Here is a 17,523-nt window from a genome sequence, read left to right as displayed (position 1 = left end):
GATAATTCAGATTCACTCAGAGGCGTTTTGGGAAACCTGAAGCGGATCACATGATATCGTCTTTACCTCTGCTGGTGGTTTCCTCCTGTTAATGCTTTGATGAGCTTTCTACACACCAAACACAGAGGCAGACACACACACATGAGAACTTGTAACAAAATGAACAGAACGACGACTGTTTTCAGGAAACAGGGAGTCAGACAGCCTGGTTCCGATTTGATTGGTTCAAACAATCATCTACTTACAAAAGAACAACTGATGTGTTTTTCCACTAATTCTGAAGAAGTACAGCAAACATATTAGAGGAAATAAAAGGCTTAATTCATCATTAACAAATTTTACTAGTTAACCAACGTTAATTGATGTCCAAAAAGGCTGTTTGTCTCATAATTGATGGATTAGAACAATGAGAAGTGGTGTTGGTATTCTGCCTAAGCAGACAAAAGACCTCTTATAGTTGGGACTTTCCAGATGGCACCAAAACGACGAGGATGGATATTTAAAATGGAGACAGGAACGGACGATGTACTGGATCAGACCCAACTGGACTGAGAACAAGACTGTGTGAAAATGGTTTTAATGGGATTAATAATTCAGTGTTAGAGTGTGGGAGAATAAATGTGTCTATTGTGGGAAAGCAGAAGAGGATGAGTGGGATGAAACAGATACAGAATATAAACCAGACAATATTGGATGAAAGAGAGATTAAACAAAAACTGATGGGAGGGATGAAAAAACAATAAGGAATAGAATCAAGTTGGGTCGTAGAGGATAATAGAGGATGAGTGGGATGGATGTGTTAGGAATAACGAGAAGAGTGGGAATTAAAAATGATGAGGGGGATGAGAGAGGTCCAAAGTGTTGAAAAGAAGGACGGAAAGAAAAAACTGTCAAATGACAAATATGATGATGATAAAAATGACAAAGAGGATAAAAGGATGGAAAAATGGGTTGGATGTTGTAATTACTTGCCCTGCGACAGACTGAAGACCTGTCCAGGGTGACCCCGTGACCCCGACTCTCGCCCGGGACGCAGCTGGAGAGGAACCAGCAACCCTCCCGACCCCATTAGGGACGACGGGTGTTCAGAAAATGGATGGATGGATGAATGTTGTAATTACTGACGAGAAAAACGAGTGGATGAAGAGGTGATCTGAAGAACAATGAGGAGGATGAGTGGGATCTTATTCCCTGAGCTTCTCCTTCTCATACCGTTTCTGATCGACTTTGGTTGAAGCGCCCATACGTCGTGTGTAATAAATTATTTTTCTTACAAGGTTTATTTTTCTGTTTCCGACATTTTATTTTTGTAAAACACGATCGGTTATAAAGACTAGACAGAAAATCAGCAAACGAAGCAGAAACAATTAACTATTGTTAATAGTTTACCAATTAACAGCAGTTAATTGGTAAACTATTGTTCATTGTAGCTTTAATGACCAAAGTCGGACTGTGTGAACTTTGATTCCTTCCTTTGTTTCCAGACCTAAAGGTTGAAGAAAAAACTTTTATATCTGAGCTCATTTTCTCACAGCAAGACGTTGATGTGGTAAACTACTGTGTTCAGCATTGTTCCAGGTTCCTGTTTGATCTGTCAAGCATGAAAACACTTTCATGTGGGGTTCTCATTAGCGAGGCGTCTCACCTGTGTTCCTGTTTCGCTTGGAGAACGGTGTCAGCGTGGCTTTGGCCTTGGAGGTCCAGTTGATGGTGCTGGAGCCGAAGGAACTGGAGGACAGCGACTTGGCCAGGTTGTCTGAGCTCACCTTCTTGGTGTTGTTGGTGGCCGTCTTACTCCAGTCTGCAGGAGGGAAACAACACCAGTAGCACACCATCACTTCCTGATTAGTTCTCATCAGATGATTACCTGGAGTACAAATTGTAGGTCACCAGATAAAAAACAAAAACAATACATTAAAATCTACCAAAATGTTTTATTAGTTTAGACTTTCAGCTTCCTCATCTTAAAGAGAAGCTAAACACTGATTCAATGTTTTACCTTAAGCCTAATAGTAGATTTTATTGGTCCTTAAAGGTGCAGTGTTGTGTTTTCCAGGCACATGGAGCCATTTCATAGCATGATCAACTGTTATAAATATGATAAATATATCTAATATGTCTTCCTGATTGCACAAATTGAAATTGGGGCACTGTCTCTTTAAAAACTCCTGGTCTTCAGGAAGTCTTCACAACATGGCTCCTCCGTTTACCCTAACAACGTTTTTACCAGTGTTTCACTGAGAATCGGCTCCTGTAAGGAGCTACAGATCCACCAGGTGTTTGCTAATTGCTGCTGGCTAGTCTGAAGGAGCGGAGTGGGGAGGGCAGCTTGGACGCTGCAGCTGTGAGGAGGAGCTGCGTCTCTAAGGCGGGGCTAGATCCACCCCGGCATTTTGGACAGCTGACTGGTTGCCATGGAGATTAAAGGATTTCTCAAACATGAATGAACAAATCAAGGTAAAACTTCAGGTATGTTGGTGATGAGGGAAATAATTTATAACATGATGTAAAGCACAAAAAACTAGATTTTACATGATACTGGCCCTTTAAGGTCACCGTCTTTGGGGTTATGAGCAAAACGAAACATTTCTGTGTAAATGTGTCTGATTCTTAGAGTGGACCCCTTTGGGTTTTATTTGCTACCTTATCCCTACTAGATTTTATTCTTCTTCCTGAACACATTAATCATCAATAACCAATATCTCTATTTAAATGAGATCAATATCCAGGTGTTAAGGTCTGGTGGGAGATCTGTGATGCTTCGGGTCTGTTCCTCCTCCAAAAGAGAGAACATTGTTAGAGTCCATGAAATCTATAAACTTCACCATATATTCAATAAAAAACAGATGGATTTGAAGATAAAGATGGAAAACATAAGTCTCCAGACCCAAATCCTCAAAGAAAAGAGTGGAGGGAAGAGAAAACCCGAGAGAGCAGGAATCTCCAGAGACGTTCAGAAAGAGTTTGTCCTGAAGTTGCTGGTTTGACCCCGGCTCCTTGGGCAAGGCGCTTCATCTCCACCGGCGGTGCGCGGCAGCCAGGCTTCTGTCAGGCAGCTGTAGCTACTATCCAGTAGCCCCCCATCAGCGTGTGAATGAGACTGAACGTAGTGTGAAGTGCTTTGGGGTCATGTTCAAGTACAGGCCATTTACCGTTTACCAAATCAAAGATCAAAGGTCCCTCGCTCTGTGTGCTCCAAATTTGAGCAAATTGAGTCAATGAGTGGAAAGTTTAGGTAATTTGGAAAGCAGCTTTTGTTTTACGTCCAGCTGAGACGCCCAACAGGTTGTTGTTTACCTCGCCGTGTTCATCCCACACACAGGCAGGACAGGAACACGACTGTGATCCTGGCTTCAGGAGGAATTCCTCATTTCTAATGTGATGACACACACTTAATGAGGAATTTTTTGAGTATGAAGTCAAACTTTATGTTGGATGTTCACAGAGTGTTGTTGAGTACGGTGTCCTCAGATTGACTGCACCTGGAGGACATTCCTCTCCCTGAGAGACGGCTGCGTTTTATCTGCTTTTATTAGCTGCAGAGCCGAGGTGACTTAGGTTTTATTAAACTGTCCTTCCCTGTTTTTTCTCACAACTCTGTGAACCTGGCAGCAGCCAGGCAGACAAATCCAAAGGGCTTCCTGTGGGGAAACCAGGCAGGTAGACGGACAGACGGACGGATGGACAGACAGACGGACGGACAGACTGACGGATGGACGGACGGACGGATACCTGAGTTTTCTGAGAGCCTGTAGGGGCCACAGCAGAGGTACCTTCTCCACTGCTTCTGCACGTTTTCCTTCAGAGCGCAGTGGAAGATAAATATGAAGAGACCTGAGAGGAGAGGAGATCAGACAGGAACAGTTTCAGGATTTATCATGTCTGCTGAACATGAAGCAATTTTAACCTGAATAAATGGAGACAGAAAAATCTGAACAACCAGAACACAAAAAAAAAAAAGACATTTTTCCCATCAGACCACAGAACCGATGGATGGATGGATGGATGGATGGATGGATGGATGATCAAACTTGAGCCAGTACCACTAAAATTCCCACAGATTAAAATAATTTCTTCCTCCCTCATTTGAACCCTGAATGTTTAGATGACGCTGCACAGTGGTGCAGTTGGTAGAGCTGCTGCCTTGCAGCAAGAAGGTCCTGGGTTCGATTCCCGGCCCGGGGTCTTTCTGCATGGAGTTTGCATGTTCTCCCTGTGCATGGTGGGTTCTCTCCGGGTTCTCCGGCTTCCTCCCACAGTCCAAAAACATGACTGTCAGGTTAATTGGTTCCTCTAAATTCTCCCTAGGTGTGAGTGTGAGTGTGGATGGTTGTATGTCTCTGTGTTGCCCTGCGACAGACTGGCGACCTGTCAGGGTGACCCCGTGACCCCGTGACCTCGCCTCTCGTCCGGGACGCAGCTGGAGAGGAACCAGCAACCCTCCTGATCCCATTAGAGAAGAAGGGTGAACAGAAAATGGATGGATGGATGACATCTACAGTCATGAGCTGTGGATTCTGTTCTGTTCTGTTAGGTTTTGTTTGGTTCTGTCCTGCTTGGTTCTGTTCTGTTCTGTTCTGTTCTGTTCGGTTTGGTTCTGTTCTGTTTGGTTCTGTTTGGTTCTGTTTGGTTCTGTTCTGTTTGGTTCTGTTCTGTTTGGTTCTGTTCTGTTTGGTTTGGTTCTGTTCTGTTCTGTTTGGTTCTGTTCTGTTCTGTTCGGTTTGGTTCTGTTCTGTTCTATTCGGTTCTGTTCTGTTCGGTTCTGTTCTGTTTGGTTCTGTTCTGCTTGGTTCTGATCTGCTTGGTTCTGATCTGTTCTGTTTGGTTCTATTCGGTTCTGTTCTGTTTGGTTCTGTTCTGTTCTGTTTGGTTCTGTTCTGTTCTGTTCTGTTCGGTTCGGTTTAGCAGTAATGGCTGCTGGACCTTGCAGGGAGTTGAAGATGGTGAACAGGTAGGTGAAGGTCAGGTAGACGGGTCCCCAGGCGAACAGAGCGAAGCCCCAGGTCATCCCCAGCAGGAAGGTGAGGCTCACCACGCTCCGCAGGTTCCGAAGAATCTGGATCGCAGTGAAGGATTTAACAATTTAAACATTTTAAATAAAACATCCAAAGATATCCAGACACATTTGCCCTTAATCTCATCACCAGAAGCTGATTTCTCTGAGAAATGTTCAGACCTCTTCTCGCAGGGTGCGGTTGCTGCGTTTGCCGTTGCGGCCGCAGATCTGCATCATCACCACGATGAACATGGCCACGTTGAGCAGGAACATCAGGCAGAAATAACCGACGCAGGTTGAGTAGAAAACACTCTTCTCCTTGATCCAACACCTGAGAGGAAACATGCAAGAAGCATCTGCTAAGGCTTTGGCTGCCTCAGTTAACTTTCAGTAAAATTCAAGTTTAGAGGAAACAAGAATTTTTACAGCAGCAAAAACTTCATTTATATTTTCATTTACGACACATTCTGGTTGTCAGCAGACCAGTTACAATATGGTGGTCTTACATCATTGCAGATTCATCGGTGTGGTCCTTCAAGACGCCGTAAAAGTTTTTATTCACCGTGACAACGATTCCCACCAGCACTGCAGGTAAACCTGGAAGAGAGCGTAGAGGAAAACGTTTACTGTGTAGGATCTCTGGATGAGTTTCTGACGCCGGCCTTTCTGATGCAGCTCAGAGTTAAATGGGAATTATTGCTCAGGAAGTGAACAAATCCTTCTTTCACTGATGTTGTGGTGAATCCAAATAACTCAGAGCCTGAAGCTTTCAGCTGACAGTTTGGGCTCCTCCATCCATCCATCTCTGCTCTTCAGCTTGCACTGCATCCCATAAAATACTTTTCCCAGTTTCTATTGTTTCCAGTTGTTCTTCCAACGTTTTAGACATTCCTGCATTGATGAGATGGAGCCATGAAAGGTTCCAGGTGTGATTCGTCCCAATCTTCCTGTGATACATCTCAGCTGTCCAGCAGAACCGGGTTTCTGTTGCAGTTCAGGTTCCTAAACGGTCCAGAAGACGTCCCCTCTTCTGCGCCGTTGGAATGCAAAACTTTTCAACTCATATTTTTAGATTTCTCAATTAATTTTTAAAATACAAAACAAAAGTTTTTCTATTTATGAATTTATAGGAGAAGGTGGGAAATGAAAAACGCAGATGGATATTTATCAGTGATGTCCGAAGTCGGTCCTCATGGCATCCTGCATGTTTCGGGTTTTTTCCTGAATCAACACACGTGAAACAGATGATGGTTCAGAAACAGATGATGGTTCAGAAACAGATGATGGTTCAGGAACAGGTGATGGTTCAGGAACAGATGATGGTTCAGGAACAGGTGATGGTTCAGAAACAGGTGATGGTTCAGGAACAGATGATGGTTCAGGAACAGATGATGGTTCAGGAACAGGTGATGGTTCAGGAACAGGTGATGGTTCAGGAACAGGTGATGGTTCAGAAACAGGTGATGGTTCAGGAACAGATGATGGTTCAGAAACAGGTGATGGTTCAGGAACAGGCCTGGATGAACCTTGGACAGGCCGGGCAGGAACCGGGGCTGGTTCTGGGCACTCAGGTCCAGATGAAGGGATCAGTTTAAAGCTCAACTGGCCTCTTCATAAAGACTTTTGAAACATCTTGCTGGTCCAAAGTGTGGCCCTTGGATTAGTTTTTTGCGGCCCTGGATGTGGTTTAGGAATGGTTTAAATGGCACTACAGCAAATGGAGTTTTGTGTTTTTCTTTTTCTGAAACTTTCAGTGACCAATTTATACCTTTAAAAGAAAAATTCAGGTAAGAAATAAATGTCTTTCTTTTATTAGCCTGTGTTTTTTCTGCTGTCATTTTAGGACAACAAATCTTTACTGGCTCTACTGAAAAACAGACTTAGTCACACTCAATAATTAAAATGGAAGAAATATAGTTCACAGTTTTTGAGGCAGTTCTGCAAAGAAAGTAATAATATCTGCATTTCCATTAACCATATAGTTAATGGACTAATAGGAATTATAAAAATACATTTGGTTAACAAAAATACACCAGTTTAGAAAATAAAGAATGTTTTATGCTAAGTTTTGGACATCAACTGGCCTATGAAGTAAAATATAACTCCAAGAATCAGCAACAATTGGTCATATCTCAACTTTCAATGAGTCATAAATGAATCATAATCCTATAAGAAATAAAGAGCTCACCCCATCCCACGATGCAGAACTTGAGGATGTATCTGCGTATGTAGGTGTTGAAGACTTTGACCAGAGCGATGTACATGTGCACCGACTCCAGGCCCATCCAGGTGAAGGACGTCAGCAGGAAGTAGTGCAACAGGACGGCTGCGGAAATGCACAGCCCCTCGCTGTGGACCATACTGGCGAGCCAGCCGTCCAACAGGAACACGATGTTGAGGAACAACAGCGACGTGCTCAGGTTCATCAGGATCTTAGACGGATAATCCCGCCGCAGTTTCCTGGGAGGATGGAAAAAAGAACGGTTAGTTGATTCTCTGAAAGGTGGTTCTAACTCCAGCCAGTGAATGGACCAGCGACTGGACTCACTCGAAGGCGATGTAGGTGAGCAACGTGGCAGCCGAGCAGATGGCCGAGATGCCGCAGCCAATGTAGGACAGGAACGTCAGAACCTTCTTGTTCTCTGGATCTATTATAAAGGACGTCTGGGAAATGTCCTGCAGGGAATCAGAAACACAGTAAACTGTTCAGGATTTCTTTTCACTGATGGTTTATTTTCCAGATTCGAGTTGGAACACAAACAGAACATCTGCTTTTGCCTTTCTTTTCTGAGAAGATTAATTTAGTTGTTTTGCTCATTATTTTTACATTTATTAACGAAACTTACACTTTCATGGTAGGTTTGGACATTGAGATGTTTTTCCACTTTAGCTTGAACCAAAACACTGAGTTTGAGAGTTTAAATGACCTCAAGAATCCACTTGGATGTTCTCAAACATCATCACAGGCCAGAAAAATGAAAGATATGATTTTGTTTTCAGCATAACGTCTGAGGTTAGCCGAAGAAAAGATTTAAATGCTCACAACATTAATCAGCTTCTGGCTGCAGGATTGCATACCAGCAGGACGGTCCAAAATTTATAACAATTTTCTTTTTGCTATAAAAGATGTTTGTTATGTTTATGTTTGTTTCAGGAAAGCAGCTCCTGATCTCAGTCTGCGATGCGTCTCACCATCAGGATGCCGAAGTGGGTCAGGTGGTTGCAGAGGCAGACGCTTCTGCTGGAGGTCGACTCTTTAGAAATGCTGCAGCCGCTGTTATTCCAGCCTCCGTCGCCCCCTGGTGGCGGTCAAACAGATTACAACTGTGGATTAATTTATAGTTATTAAATAAAATAATAAACTGGGTTTACAGTTTTCTTAATACGATTTGTTCTGGAGCTTTACAGCAAAAATTGACAGGTAGAAATATTTGAACATATCAGAACAACCTTGTGACCAGAAGCAGAAAAGAAACTCCAGGATAAAACTGATGTGACAAACTCACTGTTCATGCTGAAGTCCCAGAAAACACACTCTCTACGAAACGACGCCTGTCAGGAAACAAGGAGAGACGCAGCTCAACAAAACAATACTGTAACATTTTCATCTATACTCCAAGATGGGAAAAATATCTGAAAAACAAAAAATATCGATGAATAAAAACTACAAAATGGAGTTGAATTAAAATTAAAAAAGATAAGAAATAATCATTTAAAAAATTTGATGAGACATTAAAAACAAACCAAATAAATCAGAAACAAAAAAAATCTCTGAGGAATTCAGCTTGAAAATATTCACAATGTTTAAATCAATCAAATGTTCACCCATCTTGTTTTAAAATACAACTTTAAATATGAACAAAAAAAATCACACCAAAATGATACATTTTGAGTGAATGAAATAAAAACAAAATCTGATCCACTAGTAATAAAACTAAACAATAAAAACAGAAAATTAAAATTAAAGACAAAATAAATACACATTCACTTCTAATAAAATAAACAAAGAAAAGCAAAACAATATTTGAGAATAAAATAAAGACAACTAGCATGAACATAATCGAAACATTGACAATGGAATAAAATACAAATTAAAATGAATTCTAATAACTCAAAATATCCAGCCAACTGGTTCAAAATAAAATATTAATCTGAAGAAATATTTAAAATTAAAAAGTATAAAAAATAAGGTTAAAAAATAAAGAAGCATAAAGTAAAAATAAATGACAGGAAGCGTCAGAACTGCACCTGATCAGACAGATGGGAAATCTCGATCTTCACCGGATCCTGCAGGTCCGTGATGGAAAGGTTCCCGACGCTGCTGGCCACCACATAACTGTTCAGAGACAAACCTTTCTGCTCTTTCTGGGGGCGAAACACAGAAACACATCACCTGCTGCTCCCCTCATCCTCACTGATGAAGCTCAGTCCTGCCATCCTACCATGAAGAGGCTGGGGCTGCTGAAGAACATGAAGTTGATCCTGGACAGAGACGACCGGCTGAAAACGTCCTCAGAGACTCCGGACAGCAGGGAGGCGGGAAGCGTGACCTGAGCCAACGGGTTGGCCGTCCGGTCGAACCCGATCTGACACAAGAAGGACTCAATTCAGCTGATTGGTTTCACTTAGAAGGGACAGCGCATAACATGGCAACACAAGATATAAACTTATTCATAAAAGTAAGAAATACAATAAAAACAACATATAAAGTCAGAAAAACCTATTTTAAGAGACTTATCTCAATATGTTGATTTATAAGAAAGAAAACAAAATAGCATTTTGCTAATTAAAAAGAGAAACCAGCACTTTGGAAGAGGATTCATGAGGAGAACATGCTCATCCTGCGCGGACTGAGCCTCCATGACGGTTACCATGGGGTCGGAGGAGTTTGGAGGGAAGAAGGCGCTGAATGACGTCCCGTTGAACAATCTGGAGTCGAGCGCCAGGACGCCCAGAGCCAGGTTTTTAGAGCTGATGTTCACCGACGGCCCATCGAACTCCACCTTCTGAGCCAGTTCATCCACAGCTTTCAGAGCTCTGGAGGAGAAAAACGGAAAAGAATCTCCTAAAATCTGAGTGTCGGCAGCAGTGGGCGAGTGGATCCGGTCCAGCAGGGCCGGATGATGCGATCAGAGCGCGGCTGCAGGAAGACGTACATGTTGGAGGCTTTCTCTGAGCTGACCATGACGTTAGAGATGATCTGGACGACCGATCCGGCCACCGCCGTGTCAATCTTGGCAACATTGACCAGTTCCTGGACCTTCGTCACAACCTGAGACACCTGCAGACCAAGAGGACAGAAAAACAAAGAGTTGGTTCAGTTCACTCTGAGTCTTATTCTGAAGGGTTTCCAGTCTGGAGTCCAACCTCCTCATTGGACAGAGAGTTCCTGGTGAAGTTTTCCAGCTGCTCCGCCACGCCAGCCGCATTTTCTACAAAAACACACAACAGATTCAATTCAAGGCCTTTCAGGGTTCATGTGGAAAATTATGATTAAATCTAATGTCTGTTAATCTGCATTCGTTAAATTATGGCTGCCAGATGAGACTTTTATTACTTTTAATATAAAGTAAATTAATGCATACATTAAAATTTAACACAATTTTGTATTTTTTTGTATTTTGTATTTATCCCAAATTAAGCCGTACTTAAAATGCATTTGACATTTCTATAATTTGTGTAAATTATTTCAGTCATTTTAATTAATATATATAACTTTAGATCAATTAAGATAAAAAGATAGAATAGAGTAGAAATCAGGTTTTTGCATTTTTTTAACTGTATTTTAATCTCATATAGAAACTGTTTAAATTTAAGATTCAGTTTTAAAATAAATATTATCTATCCTACAGCTACAGTATATAATTTATATTTTAGTCCTAAACAAATTTTTAGATTAAGAATTATTAATTCAGACTTTTTTTAACAGAATCTTACATTATTGTTACATCATCAATCCTTCTGTAAAAACAAAATAAAATTTAAATAAAGATAAATTAAGATTCAGCTAAAAGGCCGACATCATGTGGTCATAAACTGAGGGTTAATTTTAACCAGCCAGGTTAAATAAACCGGACTAATGAAAGCTCATGTTAGTTACATTTATCATTTATAATGTGCATTAAGTACCTGCAGTAACTGAGCAGTTGGTGAGGTTTGCAGTCGACCAGTCAGACTGGAAGGTTTCTGTGTTTATCAAACTGGGAAAAGAGACAAAAACAGGTTAAATGTGGAAGTTTATGTTCAAACATAAGAAGAAAATTTAACATCAAAACATGTACAACTCCGTCATATTCACTCAGCAAATGAACAAAACGGACTTCTAATAATTACAATTAATATATAATTATTATAGAATCTGCTATAACTCATGTTTTTTAAAGTGAACCTGAAACATAAACAATTATAAGGAGGATCAGAAATTAAATCAAGCGATTATGTTTGTTTGATGCATTAATTACATATGCAGCACTATTAGCTGTATATTATCACTGTATTAGGAACAATAATGAATAGAGTCAGTAGGAGTTTAATCACTAAGACTTTATCTATAAAGGCCTCAGGGCTTTTTAAGTGAAACTATGAATAGTCAGAGCCGGGCGTCTTCGTTCAGCCAGCAGTGATTAATGAAACGCCTCAAACTGACGCTGACCAGATTTAAAATGTTCTCCAGCGACCCGGATCCGGTCGGCCCAGTTTAAACACCATTTAAAATTCAATTTACACTTCAGAGAAGATAAAATGATTTCCAACTAATGAGATTAGGGTTCTTTAAGATTTACGAGGTTTCAAGCTTTCTTGTAAGGTTTCAGAGCGATTAGATAAACTGAAGCTAATCAGTAACAAGTGAGAAAACATGAAACGACACCAACAGCTGGACGTCGCTCCAAAAGTGATTAAAAACTTCCAAAATAAAAACCACAACAGTGATAAAACTGTTTCTATGGAACATCTCACATCAGTTTATTTTATTCTTTATGTTTCTGTGGCAAGACAAAAGTTTTTATTCTTTAGATAAAGAAAAACGTCCAAATTTGGCAAAATTAGGGGGAAAAAAAATCCCACTGATGAAGCTTAATAAAAGAACGTGAAACATGGAGGAGGTGGTATTATGCTGTGGGACTGTTCACCTTCACCTGGAGGAAACATTCTCAAATATCGGCTGGTTTTAGATGGAAACAAGCGGAAGAAGATGAAATCTTTATAAAATATGATCAGCAGAAGGTTGAGCAGAAGAAATGTTCTCACAGTCTGAGATTCTGAGCTGTTTCAGAAAATACTCCCAAAATACCACAAGAACTCAACAAAGTCTTACTGAAGCCTAACTGCAGTATTTTTATCTTTTATTTTACCAGGTTCTGGAGGCGCTCTGGTCCTTGTTGGGGAAGCAAGGCAGGAAGTGAGTGACTCTGGGTTTGGTCTCAGGCCACAGGTAGTGAAGGTTGTTGTCCTCTGGGCAGTTCTCTGAGGACGGAGGCAAACAGGTGATTCACCAGCAACATGCAGCTTGTTACAGATACAGGAGAAAAGGAGGAGGAACAGGTTCAAGAAGAGAAGACGACTGGAACGCTAAATTATGCAGTAATGTCATAAAATAAGGATTTTAAATGTAACAAAACATCAAAATCACTATTAAATAATAATCTATGCAGAATGTAAGAAAATCTCTGTCTGTATTTTGAATTGTTTTGCCTTATTAAAGAACAAATGAGTTTGAAAACTCAAATAAATTACCAAAATTGGGTATTTATTAACCAAACTTTCAATTTAAATGATCTGCAACAAGATAGAAGTATTATAATTAGAATGAACAGAGTTTATTTCATAATGTGCCACATTAGTACCTTATCATTTCTAAAAAAACAAGAGCAAAACCTGTTCTAGGAAGTCATTACATTATTATGTGATGTGGTTTTAATTGTGGCGTTACAAGGAGTTCCATGAAGAAAACTAAAGTGATTATTCACAGAAGGAGAGAAGAAAAGCTTTTTTTATTTTCAGCAGAATTCAGTTTATTTCTGTTCTTTTTCTACAGATATCTAAACTCAGAGTCCAGTCTGCAGCTGAACTCGTTCCTGACCGATCTGGTGAATGTTGATGTAGGCAGCCTGGCCCAGCAGGCTGGTCCCGGCCGGGTTGTTGATCAGCTGGGCCAACACGTCGGCTTCACCCAGACTCTCATTGGTGATCATCAGCAGCGCCTGGCAGGTGTAACTGAGACGAAACAGCAGCTCAGATTTAAACTGATCATCACCTGAAGAGGAGGTCTGAAGCTATAAAAACATTTACCTGTTCAAAGCTGCGTTCTGCTGAAATCCGGAAAAACAGCTAAAAATAAAGAAAACAGAAACAAAGGAACATGAGTCATAATAAAATGTAATAAAGTACAGATAAAAACATTTAGCCTTTTAGCGGAAATAACCAGTGTTTGTATCTAAATTGTTTTACAATGGGTTTTTTTCTAACATTTTTTTGATTTGTTTTTTAAGATCATTCTATAATTATTCATCTTTCCTTTGAAGTTCAACTGTAGTTTTAGTGAACATCCACTAGATGGCAGTAACAGACAGAGACCTGGCTCAATTAGAAACAGAAAAACAAAGACATTTTCCTTTTTATTATCCCTTTATTTGGGATAACAAACACTTTTAGGGAAGCGTTTGTCTAATGTGACTTCAAGCTAATGAAGTAAACAGTTTTATTTAAGGACACTGGATGTTACCATGGAGACGATAGTAAACCTGTGAATTAAAAGTTTTAAAACGTCCTGAAGGCCACAGCAGGAATTACTTATTTATGATCTTTCTAATAGAATAAAATACAAAACTGCACCAATAAAATCAGCTTGTGTTGGATTGTAAGACAAAAAAAAAAGTTTGCAGAATTACCTGATATAATCCAAAGAATGTGTCCAGTTCTGGAAAGTTTGATTAATCTGCAAGAAGAAACACATTGATGACTCAGCAGCAGCCAGAGATCACAAACAGATGAGAACTGATGTTCAGAAGAGAATTGTAAAAAAAGAAAGAAAGAAATCTGGCTTCAAACTTCTGAGGTCAAAAGTCACAATTCTGAGGAAAAAAAAGACAGAATCCTGAAATTAAAGTCAAGATGTTGATAGAAAAAGTCAGAAATCAGAAAAAAGTTAAAAATCTAAGCAAAAAAATTTGAATTCTCAGAAATGTTAAATATTGAGATTAAAGTTTAAATTCTGAGAAAAGAGTGGAAATTTTGTTTAAAATGAAAGTTTTGAGATAAAATTCAGAATATTAATATTAATGTCAGAATTCAGAGACTAAAAGTCAGAACTTTGAGAGAAAGTCATTATTTTTTAATCTTTGGCCCTAATCCTCCTCCGTACTGATGAAGCTTCAGCTCAGTTCTTTCCTGCTGTTTTCAGGGTGAATTGTGGGAATTTTTCTCCCGTCTTACCCAGAGCGCTGCGGCTCGCTGCACCGCCTGCAGGTTGAGCTCAGACTCCACCGTGAAGGAAACCCTGTAGAACAAACCATCTGCAAAAAACCAGAAAACCATCCAACAGTCACAGCTTTTCATTCAAGTGGAGACCTTTCTGTTTCTGTTTCTGTTTCTGCGCCTCACAGCAGGAGATGAATTGAGCACTCAGAGCCAGTAGAGGGATGTTAACCTCCAGAGAACTGAGGAGGAAAAGTGCTGCTCAGCAGATAACAGCTAACAAAACGAGAGTTTTCTTCTCTCTCAGCCACAACTCTTTCATTGCTGCTAGCTTCCTAAATCTTTTACAGATTTTCAACCTTTCTGCAATTTCCCCCAGTTTTGATCGTTTGCATTCAAACTGAACGTAAAATAGAGAATGTATTCAGCAACACGTGAATGGAGGGAGTTTAGTTCACTAGAGGAAAATGTTCAAGGGGAAGTTCAGCAGATAAAGATGATGTTTTGCAGACAGGCAGTAGATTGTCAGCAGTAGATGGAGTTTGACAGCAACTAAATTGAGCTTGACTGAGGAAAATCATTTCCTATTTTAACGTTTTTATTCAAAATAAAGATCTAAAAATTAGTTTTTTATTAATATTCCGCCTGCAGGCCTTTTGACAGCTTTGCACATTTAAAACCTGAAAACTTTCGGCCACTTTTCTTTGGAACACAACTCAAGATGAATCAGTAAAAAAAAAGAAAAATCTAAATGTGAATCCAGAAGGAGTTCAGGGAATGTCCTTCAATAAAAGACACTTTAACAACAGTTACATTAGCTTTACTATATGTATTTTTTGCATTTCTGAGCTATTTCATCTTATTAACAGTTTTTAACGTTTTCTCGTGGCGTTGAGCCTCAGTGGTTTTAGTGCTTCGCTCCATCTCCTGCTATGCTTCACAGCAGCCACTAGGTGTCTCTCTTAGATTCACAGTTGTTAGTTTGAGGCCCGAACAGAAAAGATTATTTCCTACAAAATCCCTGTCAGCCTGCAAACTGACAGGGATTTTTTTTTTTTTTGCTTGTTCAAACATCTCAACTAGATTTCTGATAAGGACTCGGAATCCGAGCAGCTGAGCAGGAAGGTCTCCCCCAGAGAGCGGGATGGACTTCGCTAAAAGACGAGGACTGTTGAGGAAAAGTGTCAGAAAATCACACAAAACGTCCGATACCTGCGTTTCAACTAGAACTACCAATACAGCAACCTGATTGGACCCAGAATCACACCAAACCAATCACCAAAACTCCACATGGTGCCGTTGGTTACACAGTCAAAAATGAACAGCAATCATCAGATTATTTAGCTATAAGACACAAAACGTTGTTTCACCGTTTATAAATGTCAGTTTCAATATAAATAAAAAACAAGCTAAGCCATAAACTAAATATTTATCTTTAAGGTAGGTATTTTGTTACAAAGTAACTGTTTGACTTAAAACTAAATACTCCAAGCACACTAAATATCTAGTTTATAAACTAAATATTTGTAAGCTAAATATTTAGTTTGAAAATACTTAGTCTAAAAACTAAATATTTAGCTAAATATTACAGTTAGCTAAATATTTAGTTAGCTCTGGGCTCGTAAAAATATTTAGTTTATAAACTAAATATGTAGGTAAATGTTAGAACTAGCCGACATGCAAATATTTAATATTTAAACTGAATGAATAGCTAAATAATTAGCATGTTAATTATTTAATCTGAAGTTCAACGTTTTGTCTGAACTGAATATTTAGTTTGTTAATTCAGTATTTAGTTTGAAACGGTGACATTTGTAAATGAATTAATGACGGTGAAAATGTGGCTGTAAAATTGACGGCCATTTTTTTTCATGATTTTTGATCGTGTATCTTTACTAACGGCACCCCGTCAAGAAGATCAAACTAATTTTTATGATTAATTAGTAAAGGTTCGTTGTCCTACAGAAAAGCCCAACCACCTTAAAAAGAAATCTAACTTGTACTCTGTCCTAAAATCCCTTCACAGTCAAACTGAGTCAAAACTCCCAGATTTTAAGACTTAATACAATCAGAAGGAGGTTTCTATACTTGATTGCTTTCCCGGCGGTCTACAGCTACGGTTTGAACATACTGTTCCCCGATGACTCTCTGCACAGACATGGAAAATCAAAGGTCAGTTTGCAGTGGCAGGAATCAACGCTCAGAGCGGGACGGAGCGCGGTTGGACTCGGGTCTCTGAGGGGAGCAGCTGAGGAGGAGGAAGTAGTTGTAGATGGTTTTAGGAAAGCTCCGTGGTTCCACAGGTTCGGATCTGAGGCTGGGTTTGGCTTTGCAACAGCTGGTTCTTCTAAAATGCTTGAATCTCCAGAAGCATTTTTGGCCCGTGTGGAGTTTGTCACTTCAGCTGGCTCCGGAGGGGCGTCTTTGAGCATCAGAATGATGTCTTTATTCATGCTGGAGATGTTTTTTCTGTCTACATTACCGAAAACAGGAAGCTCTTTAAGCCCCGACATGACGTCCTGAATTGGGGCATGGATGGAAGAGCTGGTGGGGGACCTGGAAGCTGCTGGATTGGGATCAGAAGATGGCAGGGGAGTTGGAGCAACAGCAGCAGTGATTTGATGAGATGCATCCATCATGCTTGGTTTGTTTGTGTGTTTAGAAGCAGCAGTCAAACGACCTGTTGCAGCTTCCTGCATCCCGTCCCTCCTGCTCTCAGCTGTAGAACTCACTCCGACTTCAGACACTCGCTCTTCAGCAGGAAGCATCTTCGGAGCAACATCTGCAAGATCAAACATGGAATCAATTCTGGAGGCGTCTGCTTTCAGGGAGCCGTTTGCAGGATGAGCGTCAACTCCATCACTGTCAGCGTCTCTGGCAGGAAGCGAAGGCTGCGAGGGAATGGCTTCCCATTCATCTCCAGAGAGTGTGGAAGACTGTTTCCCAGAGAGGGAGAAAAAGAGCTCAAAAGGCTGCATGTCGGCTCGGTGTGGGGTCTGGAAGTGTTTGTTCAGGAACGCCGCTGTGGGTCGCGTGGGTGACAGAAAGCCAATTTCTGCTTCCGTCATGCTGACGGTTGCTAATGTCGCCCTGCTGGAGGCAACAGTGGGGGA

At 40.4% G+C, this 17,523-nt stretch overlaps 1 protein-coding gene across 12 annotated transcripts in view; it reads right to left on the bottom strand.

The window, feature by feature from the left end:
- The window catches only part of adgrg6 (adhesion G protein-coupled receptor G6), a 68,793-nt gene that overhangs the window by 11,180 nt on the left and 40,090 nt on the right, over positions 1–17,523 (bottom strand). For 11 of the 12 annotated variants that reach the window (XM_044107183.1, XM_044107187.1, XM_044107180.1 and 8 more), the window contains 20 exons: positions 14,429–14,508; positions 13,885–13,931; positions 13,286–13,324; positions 13,077–13,210; positions 12,349–12,460; positions 11,126–11,196; positions 10,364–10,428; positions 10,153–10,277; positions 9,868–10,033; positions 9,439–9,582; positions 9,245–9,361; positions 8,503–8,548; positions 8,189–8,295; positions 7,545–7,672; positions 7,185–7,456; positions 5,503–5,593; positions 5,177–5,327; positions 4,924–5,056; positions 3,733–3,834; positions 1,646–1,801 (listed from right to left, as the gene is read on the bottom strand). In XM_044107183.1, coding sequence (XP_043963118.1) covers positions 1,646–1,801; positions 3,733–3,834; positions 4,924–5,056; positions 5,177–5,327; positions 5,503–5,593; positions 7,185–7,456; positions 7,545–7,672; positions 8,189–8,295; positions 8,503–8,548; positions 9,245–9,361; positions 9,439–9,582; positions 9,868–10,033; positions 10,153–10,277; positions 10,364–10,428; positions 11,126–11,196; positions 12,349–12,460; positions 13,077–13,210; positions 13,286–13,324; positions 13,885–13,931; positions 14,429–14,508 — 2,286 coding nt within the window. Of the gene's footprint in view, positions 1–66; positions 109–1,645; positions 1,802–3,732; positions 3,835–4,923; positions 5,057–5,176; positions 5,328–5,502; positions 5,594–7,184; positions 7,457–7,544; positions 7,673–8,188; positions 8,296–8,502; positions 8,549–9,244; positions 9,362–9,438; positions 9,583–9,867; positions 10,034–10,152; positions 10,278–10,363; positions 10,429–11,125; positions 11,197–12,348; positions 12,461–13,076; positions 13,211–13,285; positions 13,325–13,884; positions 13,932–14,428; positions 14,509–17,523 lie in introns of all 12 variants that reach the window. The other variant, XM_044107185.1, reaches the window with a different exon arrangement.

This window comes from Gambusia affinis, linkage group LG22 (assembly GCF_019740435.1).
Source record: "Gambusia affinis linkage group LG22, SWU_Gaff_1.0, whole genome shotgun sequence".
Lineage (NCBI taxonomy): Eukaryota > Metazoa > Chordata > Actinopteri > Cyprinodontiformes > Poeciliidae > Gambusia > Gambusia affinis.
This window is presented reverse-complemented; position numbering and strand designations above follow the sequence as displayed.